Consider the following 13,005-nt stretch of genomic DNA (forward strand, 5'->3'; position numbering starts at 1 on the left):
GTGTGCTTGAAGTCTAAAAGTATTACAAACTTGAAATATTGTACAATCTCTCTGAGCACACCAGGCTGAGATTTACGTGATTCATATTGATCTGAAAATGAACTCAAGTCAGAACACACTGGATCGTTCTGCAGGAACTAGCACAGAACTTGAGAGAGACATACACTGAACAGGGCAAAGACCAGACCAAAACGATGGAGCCCAAAGCAGGTTGAGGGATAGAGATAAGTTATCCTTCAATAGAGGTTAAGAAACAGTGATAGTGTGTCCATCCTTCTGCCCCCTGCTTAGAACGTCTGGCAAGAGCAACCTGTCGAAAACAGCAGAGCTCTTGAAACCTACTCAAAAGCAGAGTTTTCTGAGAACGTTCTGTGAAAAAATCCTTAGCACAAGCTGCTCATTGCACAAGGATCCTGCCATAGAATGTCAGAGCTGGCTGCGACAGCTCAGAAAACAAAGAGATCAATCCTACTCTTCACAAATACATGTTTCACAGTACACCAAAACTACCATTTTTTTTTTTTTTGACAAGAACATTGTGCAAGTGAAGGTTAAGTTTATATAATGGGATAACCATACAGACACAAACACTGAATGTTTGTCTCCAACAGCGGATAAGGACAAAGATACTGGGTAACTGACTGCGTTGTGTGATTAATTTAGGCACCAATTAACTCTGTCTATCTTCACGGGGTCAATTCATGTCACATGGACTTGGAAGCTTACAATTTGCAGTATACAAATCACTCTTCGATCATTCTTATTCAAAGGGCTAAAGAAAATTATTTCAAATTTCATTTAATTGGCTATATTTTTAAAATAGCCTAATATAAATTATTACATAGTTTATCCTTATAAGTTGTTGTAATTATGATAAATATCCTACATTGGCTAAAAGTTGGGGGAAATATCTTCTTCACAGACTTCTAATTGATATTTGAAGACAATTTGAAAAAACAAATGTGCACTTCTTTTTTTCAAGTCTAATGGCTGAAGCAACATTATTCCAAAATTAGTTCACTATAACAAAAATGACCACTGAAATCTAGTCTAAGTGAACTACACACCTCAGGTGAAAGGCAACTCCAGTGCCAGGGCATGTAGTGGAAAAACAGTAAGCAAATGGTACATCTTTCAAGATTGTACCATTTTTGTACTCAGAATTTCTTTTCATGGTAAAATTCATCGTCTCAATCTCTTCTACTCTGTTACACCTAAACCCATCTGATTGAGGAGCTTCCATAAAAACAGAGCCATCGAAGCATCTCTTGGGATATTCTAGTTTCATAGTCGGGATTTCCCTATATTCCAATGTAGAGCAATAGAAATGGGAACCTTTCAGGCAGTGGATTTTGCCTCCTATATCCTCAGACTGCTTTTATTTCGTAAAATTGCTCTAGAGTTCTTTTATTGCACAGTGTCTTCTGACATGTCCAATTAAAACTTTTACCGGATTTTTCTCAAAGGAATTTGCCAAAGTGAAAAAACCTATCAGCTACCATTCCTTTCTGCTGAATCATTAGAAGAGCTCTTGATTTAAACAGAAACCTACACGTAGTACAGACAACTCTTATTTCTATTACAGTTGCACTTAGTCATGCTTTTGCTTTCTCTTACATAAGAGGAATGGGAGTCAAGTTCATCGCAACTTCTCTAGATCTATTTGTTCACAGGAAACTGTCCTTGAACACAAAGTTACTAAGTACCTTGACTACGACAAGGTGAAGTAAATAGGAGCTTGGCCAATTTTAAATGACGTTATTAAGCTGAACTGTTCAAACGATCTGGACTTCTGCAATTTATTACATTGTTTATGTGAGTAAAATGACTCATCGACCTGTACCAAGTTCATAGTTCCGTCCAAAATATGGTGCTATTGCTATCCATGGTATTTATCTAGTACAGAGCCCTAAAACTCAATGAAAGGAATTATTTAAGTGATAATTGAAGAGGGCAATAGTGCAACTAATTCACTTTTCAACTATTCACCTACCTACCTTACTGCTACAGCTAGTAAAAGATTTTTCAATTTAAAATTTTGCTTTAGAAAGGGACACAAGGTAAACACAAAGTTCATCAACAAAAAGCAGGAAATCAGTGGATCTTATTTTGGAAAGAGGTACAGGAAATCTTATGTTGAGAAACATAAAATAAAATGATTAACTATTATTACTCATCTCAACAAGAATTGCCTATATGGCCATGATTTTATTTGTTTTTTATTATTTTTCAGCCTAACCCAAGGCTGAGCCCGACTCATTAGTAATACAAGGATTGAAAACCGATGTGTATTTTCAATGTCAGGTCTACAGATGTTTACAGATCACTGAGTTCTCCACATCGAAACCCAGTAAAATTTGTATTTTACATAAATACAAATGTATACACACCAACTTTAAATTAATATGCTAAATATAATCTGAATGTAGTTTATATGAACCCAAAAACATCAACTATGATTTTTTTTTCCACAGCAATTACTTTTCCAAGGAAAGATTTCAAAGGTTAATAGGAGATTTAGTTTCAAATTTGGGGCATTTGGTTTTGTTAATTTAAGCACTGAAATAAAACCCCATATAACCAGATTCAAAGGTAAGAGGCATAATTCCAAATGCCTCTTAGCTGTATATCAGCTTAAATTGAACACATGATTAAATACTTTTCTTAACTAACATTAACTAGTTTTACACTAACTCCACTTTTTAAAATACAGGATATGCTTCAGCATATGCTGGAACTCTTCCCTACTGGAGAAACATGCATCTCAAGAAAAGCTAGCATGTAAGTACAATATCATACTGACATTTGATAGAGGAAATGTACATAAAATGACCACAACTTACAGAACAAACTTTTTAAGAGTCTCAATTACAAATCCACAAATCACGAAAAAAATCTTTATTCCCTGCATATATCTGGATTATAAAACAAAGATACATTCATTCTTGTAGAACAAATTTAATGATTAAGAGTAGATTTAGAGGACACTATTTTTGTAGTATTTCTTCAATTGCACTTAAATAGCTTTTAAAATAATCATAAATACAATCATGAATGTCAACACTTAAAGTGGAACCTTAAATTAGAGGGAAACATTTTATAACTCTAATACAGTGTAAAACCATATTAGGAAAGGGAGAAGTGGAAAAACAGAAAACAACTCTGCTATTGTTTTTTTCATTAGTTCCTTATTTCCATTTCTGCTGTTCTCATTTTCCCCCTGTATTCTCTGCTGTTGAATTCACTTCTTCCATTTGCTTTCTTGCAGAGTTCACTTTTTCTAACAAGAGGAATATGTGTTCTGCAAACTCCCGGACAGCACCACAGCCTCCACTGCTTTTACAAATGTAACCAGCAGCCTTCTGAGCCAGTGCACAAGCATCAGCGGGCACACCACTCAGGCCAGCTTTCTTCAGGCATTCCACATCAGATTCTTCATTTCCTATTGAAAAAAGTGACAGATATGTAAGAAAAATACCACAGAGGAGAAAAACGGAGAAAAAATATTGATTTTGCTGTTTAAATATTAATCTAGTTATTAGAATTTCTATTTTTGCCACATTTTTTATCTGAGAAGCTCAAAAGCCCTTAAGTACATATTTTTAGAAAATCCCAGTGATAAATGTCAACACTGATCATACTTTACACATAATATTCAAGCAAGAGTATGTACTTTTCATAAGAGTAAAATTGTTTGAGCAACTAAGCAAGCACCTCCAGGACTCTACAACTAAGCTGCCGCTGAAATACAGTTTTGTATGGGATCACATAGCTTTCAGTTTTAATTCTGCGTGATTTGTTTCTAATTCAGAGTATAACCTGTATGATACTAATCTGAAATCTAGTATTAAATAGTATAATCGAGTATTAAATGTGGAGGCTGGTGGCCCTGTATCTGGCAGGGGGGTTGGAGATTCATGATCCTTGAGGTCTCTTCCAACCCTGGGCATTCTGTGATTCTGTGAAATGCATTACAATCAATTCAGAATTGTATATTATAAATGTACACTTCCGCAATATGAAAAGCTTTTCTAAATCACATTATAAACTTAAGTAATATATCACACTTACAAAATTCAACAATGATTCACCATTGCATTTAATATTTAGATTGTACCCAAGTAAGACTTAAAATATGCATCTGCTTTTGGTGATAATGTGTTATTGCTTGCGCTTTAATCTCACTAAATTCAGTGTAACAGCAGAGGCCAAAGTGTTTTAAAGAGAGAAACTAACCTAAATAAGCAACTTCTTTCCAGCTCAAACCAATGTCTTTTTGCCAGTCCTCCAGGACTCGTAGTTTATTTGTTGCATTAACTTCTGCTACACATCCCAGCTGCATGGCTGACAGGGATTTTGAACAATCTCTTTCAGAGATGAGCCGAACCTATTGAATTAAGTCAAGTTAGAATAAAACCTACATACAAAGAAAAAAGACCAGTAAGTTATATAACTGGTTGATATAACCAGAATATCTGACATTAACCAGAAAAGAGTATAAGTGTTGTTCTTGGAAACATAATCAGGTATCAGAAGAGTTTTGCATGACTCGTTTCCTCATTCAGAACTCAGAACAGAAGTGATTTGTGTCCAAAAAAAACCATATTACAGTCTTGAGTTACGAAGTGCTTTGGGAAAGCAAAAAAATCATTCTGTAGGTTTCCCTGAGTTTCCCCAAAATAGAAGTTTACCTTTGTCTTTTTATATGCACCATGTACCAAATAAAATACTGGATATCACAGCACAATGCTCATTGTTTAATGCAGCAGCATCTGATCTAAGGCAAAGTAGGGTATAAAAGAGCTTCTGAGGACAGTTTCTGAAATATCTGTGGAAGCAAACTTTTGAAGTACTTTTCCTGATTCCTCTACGTAACAACATTACTGTTTTAGCTACATAAGGACTTGAGAATACCAAGAGACCACTAAACAGATTGAAGTGGTGTGGCATATGAATCTCTTGAGATTTAAATTCAAATATGAAATTTAGAAACAATACATAGGGTAGGCTAAAAACAGGAGATGACTGCAGCAAGATTTTTGAAGATCTACAACACAATCTCTCCACATTTTGTCTCCAAGTTGTGGACAAGCTTATCATCCCTAATTGCTATTAAACGCTAGCAAGTATTTGGCATTGATTTTAAGTACAGAATGAATGGGATTGGTGCACAGAGTAAGACTGTGTTAGCATCATACACTAGAAATAAAGTAAATGAAACACAAAGCCCAGGAGGTTTTTAATAACAGATTCCAAGTCAGTGAAAGTACAGAAACAGGCATCCACAGGCAACAAAACAATTACAAGCTTCCTCTCTTTTGCCTCACAGAAGATAAAACTAAGGAAGTTTTGGAAAGCCACCTACTCTACTCCACTGCCCCAGGGCAGCACCACCTACATTTTAATATGTAAAGAATGTCTTGCCTAACCTGTTACAACATCAGGAAAAAAGCCCATAACAGAGACTTCAAAATGTATCTGCAATGGCCTACTTAGGGTTTAACTAGCTTTGCCATATCCATGCTTACCTCTATACGCAATAGGACTCAGACTAGGCCCTCTGAAGGCAGCCCATATCTGTATCTAGTTCTTACCTCATTAAATTCTTCAAGCTACACCAAAGGCAGGTGCACACAGAGACAATAACAGGAAGGCTAGTTTCACATAAATGCAAGCAAATTCTCTGTTCAGCAGAATTCAACAACAATAATAAAGAAGTGACATCAATAACTAAGGAAAGCATCCACATTATAATTTGTGTTTTTTCATTTACATCAAATTGTTACCACATAAGTTACAGTTAAAGCAACTATGCAGATGGACGTGACTGGGGGGGTTTGATTTCTCCTCAGCCACAAAAGTCATCTAGGATGAGCCAAGTAATTTTTCTGGGTATCTCTTCTTCTTACATAGCTGAGAGATAACAAGCATAGTCCTGCTTAGTAAAGCTATTGCAAAAACACAATTTCTACAGCAGAATCATGTCAAAATAAAAAATAACGATATGAAGTGACTGCTAGCTTATGTGTGTCTAGACTAAACAGCTCACAATATGATTGGTGCCATCAAAACATCATCTAAATGTCTTCCCACATTTTTCAAGGACAAAAAGAAAAAGATACCATAGCTGCTACAGATGAGATTGAGCATGTTATCAAAACGTATTCATTTTCCTCTAAGGAACCTGAGAACAATGATTGTCCCAAACCTGAACCAGAGTACTGCGCTGATTAATCACAGCAATAAATAAAGCCTTACACTTCAGAACAATCCTCACCTGGATTCCCCTTTTCTTTAATAGATTGATACCAACAATATCTCTATAATCGTAGGAGACCATTTCCTTGTGATCTTCTGTGACATAAATGCGACCATTTGTCAGGCATCCATCAACACTGCAAACCAATAGCTTCACTTCTTTTAATGGGTCCTTGCCAAAATATCCAAAGCTAAGACAAAGAAATTATCTTTTCAAATGGAAGTTTTTGTGCACTCTGAAAACAAATATTTCAAATACAATTGTGAACTCCAGGCAGAAGAACTGGCTTTAAAATTCGCATTTTTCCCCCTAAGGTCTTCCCTTAGTATCTTCACTCTTCAACTAAATTCTCCCTCTTCAATTAAGAAAAGAACAAAAAGCCAAAAGACAAGTAAGTTATGTCTTCCATTGAAAAATCAGAATGAGATTTACTTACTTAGCATAAAAGGTTATGTTCTATATGGCACTTGTGTTGGGAAAAAGCAAAATGGAGTAAAGGATGAAAAAGGTACAGCAAACGTATTCAATTCCCATCTGCTATTTCCTTATAGAAATACAGAGTAGCCGCAAAGAAAAGGCAGCAGGCAAGATGTAATCAGCCCATACCTTCTACTTGGACCACTCTCCACACTCTACAGCTTCCTGAAGGGAGGTTGTGATGGGGAGGGGGTCAGCCTCATCTTCCAGGCAACAAATAGAGACCAAGGAAATGGCCACAAGTTGCACCAAGGGAGATTTAGATTAGATATAAGGAAAAACTTTATCTCTCAAAGAGTGGTCAGGTACTAGAATGGCCTGCTCAGGGAGGTAGTGGAGTCACCATTCCTGGTGTTGTTCAAGAGGTGTCTGGATGAGGTGCTACAAGATAAGGGTTAGTAGCTTAATGCATAGTAAGGGTGATAGGAGGACAGTTGGACTAGATGATCTTGTAGGTCCTTTCCAACCTTGTGATTCTATGATTCTACTATTCTATGATTTATTCATGTGCATGACCAAGCATGTTCCAGGCCATGTAAGCTTAACAAGACAGCTGGAAAAAGCAGAGATTACATTAATACATTGCTATGAGATATTGAGGATTACAGTCTTCCTTTTCCCCAGACTGCACTTACACAAATAAGAAACACATACAAATATATACCAAGGTAATTCAGATGATTTTAACAAAGAAAGGAAAAATGAAGTATTTCAATTATCTTGAATAATTTGTTAAATTGAAACTTAAAAAAAAAAAAAAAGCCTTCAAATTCACATGAACATTCATTGAAACAATTACTAATTTTAAAGAAATAAAAGGAATTATAGTGCTTTTACCTCAATACTCTTTGCTCTGCAATAGGCCAGTCAATGTCTATATCAATATCCACACTGTGCTCAGCACGCATTTCATAGTAGGCCATTTTACCACCCTAAATAAAGTAGAATTCATTACAATTTTCTGCTCAAGTTAATACAACTACAAAATGGTACAATTTAGTACTATGTAATGAAAGCAAAATATCTGGTTACACTGTAGTCACAGCAGCTAAAAGGCAAGTGAACCACCAACAATGACACATTCTCTGTTACACAGTACCGAATATTTGAAACTTTATAAAAGCAATGGTTAGTATCTTCCTTCCACAACTAAAGGAAGCCTGCAAGAAAGATGATATACATTACAGTTATTAGGACGTACAGATTTCAGTAGGTCTTTTCATACAGTAAAATGGCAAACCTATTTTGCACGGGAAAGGTAAGGGATTATTTTTGTGGCTCTGTATTACTACACCAGTATGCAAACATCAGGAGAGAATAACAGACTGTTTAAATCACAGCGCGAAACTGGCATAGGACAAAGAGTGTAAACTGGCCAAGAATACAAGTTCATAGATTCAAGTAAGAAGCCCATGGCACTACATTAACGTAAGCTTTTCACTCAGTAATACTAAACTGAATTATAAGTTTATTGTATGTATGTATCTTATGTGAAACTCAGTATTTTAGGCTTTTATATATATATATATATGTATATATAAATATATATAAAATAACATATTGTTTGTACAAATATATTTGCTCTGAACTGCCCTGATTACAAACAGTCCTGTAATGTTACAAGAAATAAGCTAACTGACCTGAGGCCAAAGTGCCGTTAGCAGACTGTGTAAGAAACAGAAACAACACTGAATTCAAATCCCTCTGTGACAAGAGTTAAAAGATGTGTTATTATGAAGAGCCAAGAAAACCAACAGCACTAACCTGCAAGTAGCCCTTCTCGATCAAATGCCTCTTAGCAAAATAAAATGAACCATTTTCATACAGCTCCCCAGGCCAATCTTGCCGCCGGTACCGCTTTGCTGGATTCAGGTTTTGGGGCTCTGTCATTTTGTTTTCTGTTAACAGAGATAAATGGAAAAAAAAAAAAAAAAAGAAAAAAAAAAGAAAAACCCAGCAAATTTTCCAGAATCCTCATTCAGAATCACTTAACGACTTTCTCTAAAAACCTTCTGTTGAAAAACTAAGAACACAATTCAGCCACCATCTTCTTTCGTTATCTCTCTCATGGCTTTCACTCATTTACAAAGAATCACCAGATTTCTTGCTATTTCTCAGAACTATGGATAACAAAATGGAGGATTGTCCTACTATCTCCTGGTACTTGGTAGGGAAGGGTTGAGCTTTCAGAGAGGGTACACAGAAAACATTCAGCTATGTACACCTGGAAACCAGAATGTCCCAAGCATGCAAGAGCTGAGGGGACCAACACTGAAATATTTCAGTGACAAAAGAGCTTGGGAAGAGAAATTTTATCTGTGAAAATATTTTGGCACTTCTCCAATATACTTCCTATTGAGAGACACACATAACATTAACTATTTTCAATTTGTTCAATTAGCACTCACAAATAAACAAAACAGCGCCTCTGAACAAACAAAATTCCCTAAGATCCCATGCTGTTGTCAATGCCAGCAAAAAATGCAGCAGAAACTGAACGAGAGAGCAGAGATTTACCTCTAGTATCAAGCTTCACCTGTTTCATTTTCCTTTAAAGCATGACACTTGGTAAACTCAGAAAAAAATACATCTGAAGCATTATATATCTCAATAGAATAATGTTAATACTTGAGGAAGACATTCTTTAAAAAAAAAAAAAAAGAAAAAAAAGAAAAAAGCCAGATGAGACAGTATCTGAACTAGGCATTTTGAGGAAAAAAGGCACAACATTTATGCTTTAATCACAGAAATAAAAGCAACACAGACAATGGGGGGGAATAGTTCTTTGTACAAGCACAGGAGGTACTCTTACAGCAATGAAAAGATACAATCTTTATTTGAAAATAAAGACTTCAGTCCTCTTGGCAACTGTAGCTGAGAGGCATATCTGCTCTAGGAAAAATAGTTGTATTCTTCTGTATGAGCTAATTACCATGAGTTCAGTCCTCATGAATCAAAGGCAGTTTGCAATTTCACATAAGTCAGCAGACAAATTAGCAGGCTGAAGCAAATCTTAAGCCTCCAGGCTAGGAGGCTGTCATCCTGTCTTTACTAAGATCTCACATCACATATTTGCAGCTTTTTAGCTATTGCGCAGTAAGACTAAACATCTCCCTAGTTAAGACATGACCTCAGTGTCATGTCTACAAAATCACAAAAATCCACCAAGCAGGCATAAACATGTAAATCTGGGAGTTATGTTTTGAGTTAACATGTTAACAACATTTCCATTTTCAGCATCTTATCACTTCTAGAAACTAATACAGAATTGCTGAGTAATGATCAGTAATATTAAAACAGCGACACTTAAAAGTGATCTCACACCTCCCCAGGAACCCAGCCCATGCTTATGATATCATTTCCAAATAAATATAAACGTCTTGAGTATGAACAATAAACCCTTGAATAAAACTCTGACTAATTTTAACTGCAGCCACGAACAGAAAAATCTTACCTCCTTTTTTTACCTCGCTCCATCTAAACTGATGCCGTCTCACAACAGAGAAAACAGAATCAAAGCCCTCCTTTTGAATCAGATTTGCTACTTTTATGAGATCACTGGGATGCAGACAGGGAGATGTTGCTTGGATATTTCCTACAATATCGACCTCTGAAGAAAAATAAACATACATTTATGAAACAATGAATATTTTTAATATATACAACCCCAAAGTGTGGGATGAGCAGAGGCCGTAAAAGAAGGAAATCTTTCCAAATTTTATTTACTATAGTCTTTAGTTATATTTCTAAATAGTAAGTGAATCACCCCTCTGGGCCTATGACATAAAAACTCAGTATGCCTCATTACTGATTTACCATGATGATGATTAAGAAATTCTCTGATAGTTTCTAGAGATGTAGAGGAGTCTTGAGATACTTCAGGGCTTCGGCGATGAACTTGAGCACCAAACTGCTTCGCAACTTTCTCAATTTCGTCATGATCTGTAGACACCCACACACTGTTGGCAGACATCAACAGAAATTACTGATCATACAAAGAACAATATCCAGCAAAAGGCTTGTCTGACACAATCTGCTCACCTGAACAATACCCTGTGCTATAGTTGGCAATAAAGGAACTATTTGTATTTGTGAAGTAAAACTGTACATCAATCCAACATGGCACTTTCAAGAACAGGGATACAATATACACCACGTACACTGTAAAACCTCAAGCCTGAGTTGCATTTCAGTTTAATGCTGTGAGGTGCCTGACCTGCCATATATACATGTAGTGTAAGCAATGTAAAATTCAGATGCGCAACCAGAAAATTCAATGCCAACTTGCCACAATATTAGGCATACTAAAATATTACTGAATTAGTGACTAGCATGAACAATTTACTCAGAATAACAGCAGGGTTCAGAAACAAGGCCAACAGCAAGTAAAAATGCCACTCTGTCAGAAGACAAGCTTGTTCTGCAAGAATTTTAAAGTGCATTAACTAGGCTTCATATAATCGCAGAGAAGGAGATGTTCAAGTGACAAACACATCAGTTTTGGTGCCGGAAACCTTCAGTACTGGTAAGGCAAGATTGTACAGTTCAGGGATAGTAAACATTTACAAAGGGAAGGACCAAGTCTGAGCGTTATGTGATGGTAAACACTTCCGCCTGAGTCAGCTACCTGTAAGGTGGTTGCTGTCACCACTATGACCAGGAAAAAAAAAAAAAAGGAAAAAGAAAAAAAAAGCATCATACAAAACCAAAAATTATGATAAAAACCTTTATTCTCTCAGAAATCTTGGTGTTTTCAATGCACTGCACATAACTAGTGGTGCTTTAGTTAATTTTTTTCCATTCAAAGACATCGTGAGATCATCAGAGCCAAACTGTATCTGACAGTGACACAAAGTCAAGTCAAACCCATGTAAATGAACGAAGAGGAAGTCTTTTCCACAAGCTGCCTGAGCCTGGCTAATTCAAACAGTCACTGCCCATTTAACCAACAGAGTTTGGCTGTGTAATGGGCAAAATGAAAAACCTAGCACGCATATGTGCATCATATTCACAGTAAGTCATGAAGCGGTATGGATTCACATGAGGTAACTACCAATATTCTAGAAGCGATTCTAGATTACTAGAATTATTATAATTATTATTACTAGAATCTAGATTACTAGATTAATAGATCTCACTGTTCCTTTATAAAAAAATAAAGTCAAAGACGCTTGTTGTACTTTTTAGAATAGAATAAAAAAGATTTTCCAGAGCAGATAGCAGTACAGCCGCTGTGAAGACACAGAAGATGGTGCATACTTTAGCACTGAACCTGGCTGGGGCTCATTTCTGCACTTTAACACAAAACCTGAGAGTCAAGTCCCTGCCCTTAGCATAGTCCAAGCAGCTTGACATCAGGAAGCTGCACCCAGGGTGCTGCACACCAGGAGCACCCTCATCGTGCGCTGCCTTCAGCTTCATCTATTAGTGCGCGTCTGCACAATTCTTTTTTTGTCCTGGCAAACGGCAGAATCGTGCAACAGCCACGTAGAAACGTGTAATAGCCAGGTAGAAGTGCGTAAAGCCCACAGAATAGCACCAAAGAATATCCCAAGTGGGCTCCACGCACCGCCACAAGCTGGGCTCCCGGCACACACGGTTATTCCCTTTCCTTTGACATTTGTCCATCGCTGGACAAACCCGAGGGGCCGCCTCGGCCAGCCCCCGGCCAGCCCACAGCGGTGCTGGGACACCGCCGTCCGCTCCGGCCCACGGAAGCCCCCCGTCTGCGAGGGGGCCGATGGCGCATGCGCACCTGTGAAAGACGCCTGCGTCGAGGGCGGCGCGCAGCACCCATCCGATAAGCGGCACTCCCGCCAGCAGCTTGATGTTCTTCAGCGGGATCCCCTTGCTGCCGCCGCGCGCCAGCACCAGCGCGGCCAAATGGGCGCGCGGCTGCGCCTCATCCGTCTCCATGCCGCGTTCCTCTGGCGGGCGCCACCGCCCCGCCGTGCGCCACGCACCCCTCCCGGAGCTCTGCGTGCATGCTGGGAAGTGTAGTCCTGTGCCCGCCGCGCCTGCGCGCTGAGGCGGGGTCGGGGAGGGGAGGTGTCGCGGTGGGGTTAGTGCTGCGGTTGTGTTTCTTAGCTGGGAGTGGGTTGCTCCCCACTGCTCCCCAGTTGGCGCGTGGAGGGCTGTGGAAGCCCTAGACGATGCAGTCCTGTAGTTTTCCGTTGTCTGCTGTCGTAAATCTCAAACTTGAGTGGGTTGTCTCCTATCACGTCCTTCCCGTGTGAGGAGTCCCGGCAGAGGGCAGAGTCCTCTCACGG

The 13,005-nt window shown here is 38.1% G+C and overlaps 1 protein-coding gene across 2 annotated transcripts; it reads right to left on the bottom strand.

Moving 5' to 3' along the window:
- Positions 1-2,178: 2,178 nt before the first annotated feature.
- On the bottom strand, positions 2,179-12,666 carry CMAS (cytidine monophosphate N-acetylneuraminic acid synthetase). Of its 2 annotated transcripts, none has more exons than XM_042890238.1 (8): positions 12,492-12,666; positions 10,553-10,695; positions 10,191-10,346; positions 8,501-8,634; positions 7,574-7,668; positions 6,278-6,449; positions 4,237-4,387; positions 2,179-3,442 (listed from the first exon to the last, which is right to left on the bottom strand). In XM_042890238.1, exons 1-8 carry the CDS (start codon positions 12,650-12,652, stop codon positions 3,210-3,212), a joined length of 1,245 nt encoding a protein of 414 aa, XP_042746172.1. In that variant the 5' UTR covers positions 12,653-12,666; the 3' UTR covers positions 2,179-3,209. The 2 variants fall into 2 exon arrangements, with proteins under 2 accessions (XP_042746172.1, XP_042746173.1); XM_042890239.1 differs by lacking the exon at positions 12,492-12,666 and adding an exon at positions 12,306-12,413.
- Between the last annotated feature and the right edge of the window lie 339 nt (positions 12,667-13,005).

Source organism: Lagopus leucura, unplaced genomic scaffold, assembly GCF_019238085.1.
Source record: "Lagopus leucura isolate 7727_CA_CO unplaced genomic scaffold, USGS_WTPT01 Super-Scaffold_100159, whole genome shotgun sequence".
Taxonomy (NCBI): domain Eukaryota; kingdom Metazoa; phylum Chordata; class Aves; order Galliformes; family Phasianidae; genus Lagopus; species Lagopus leucura.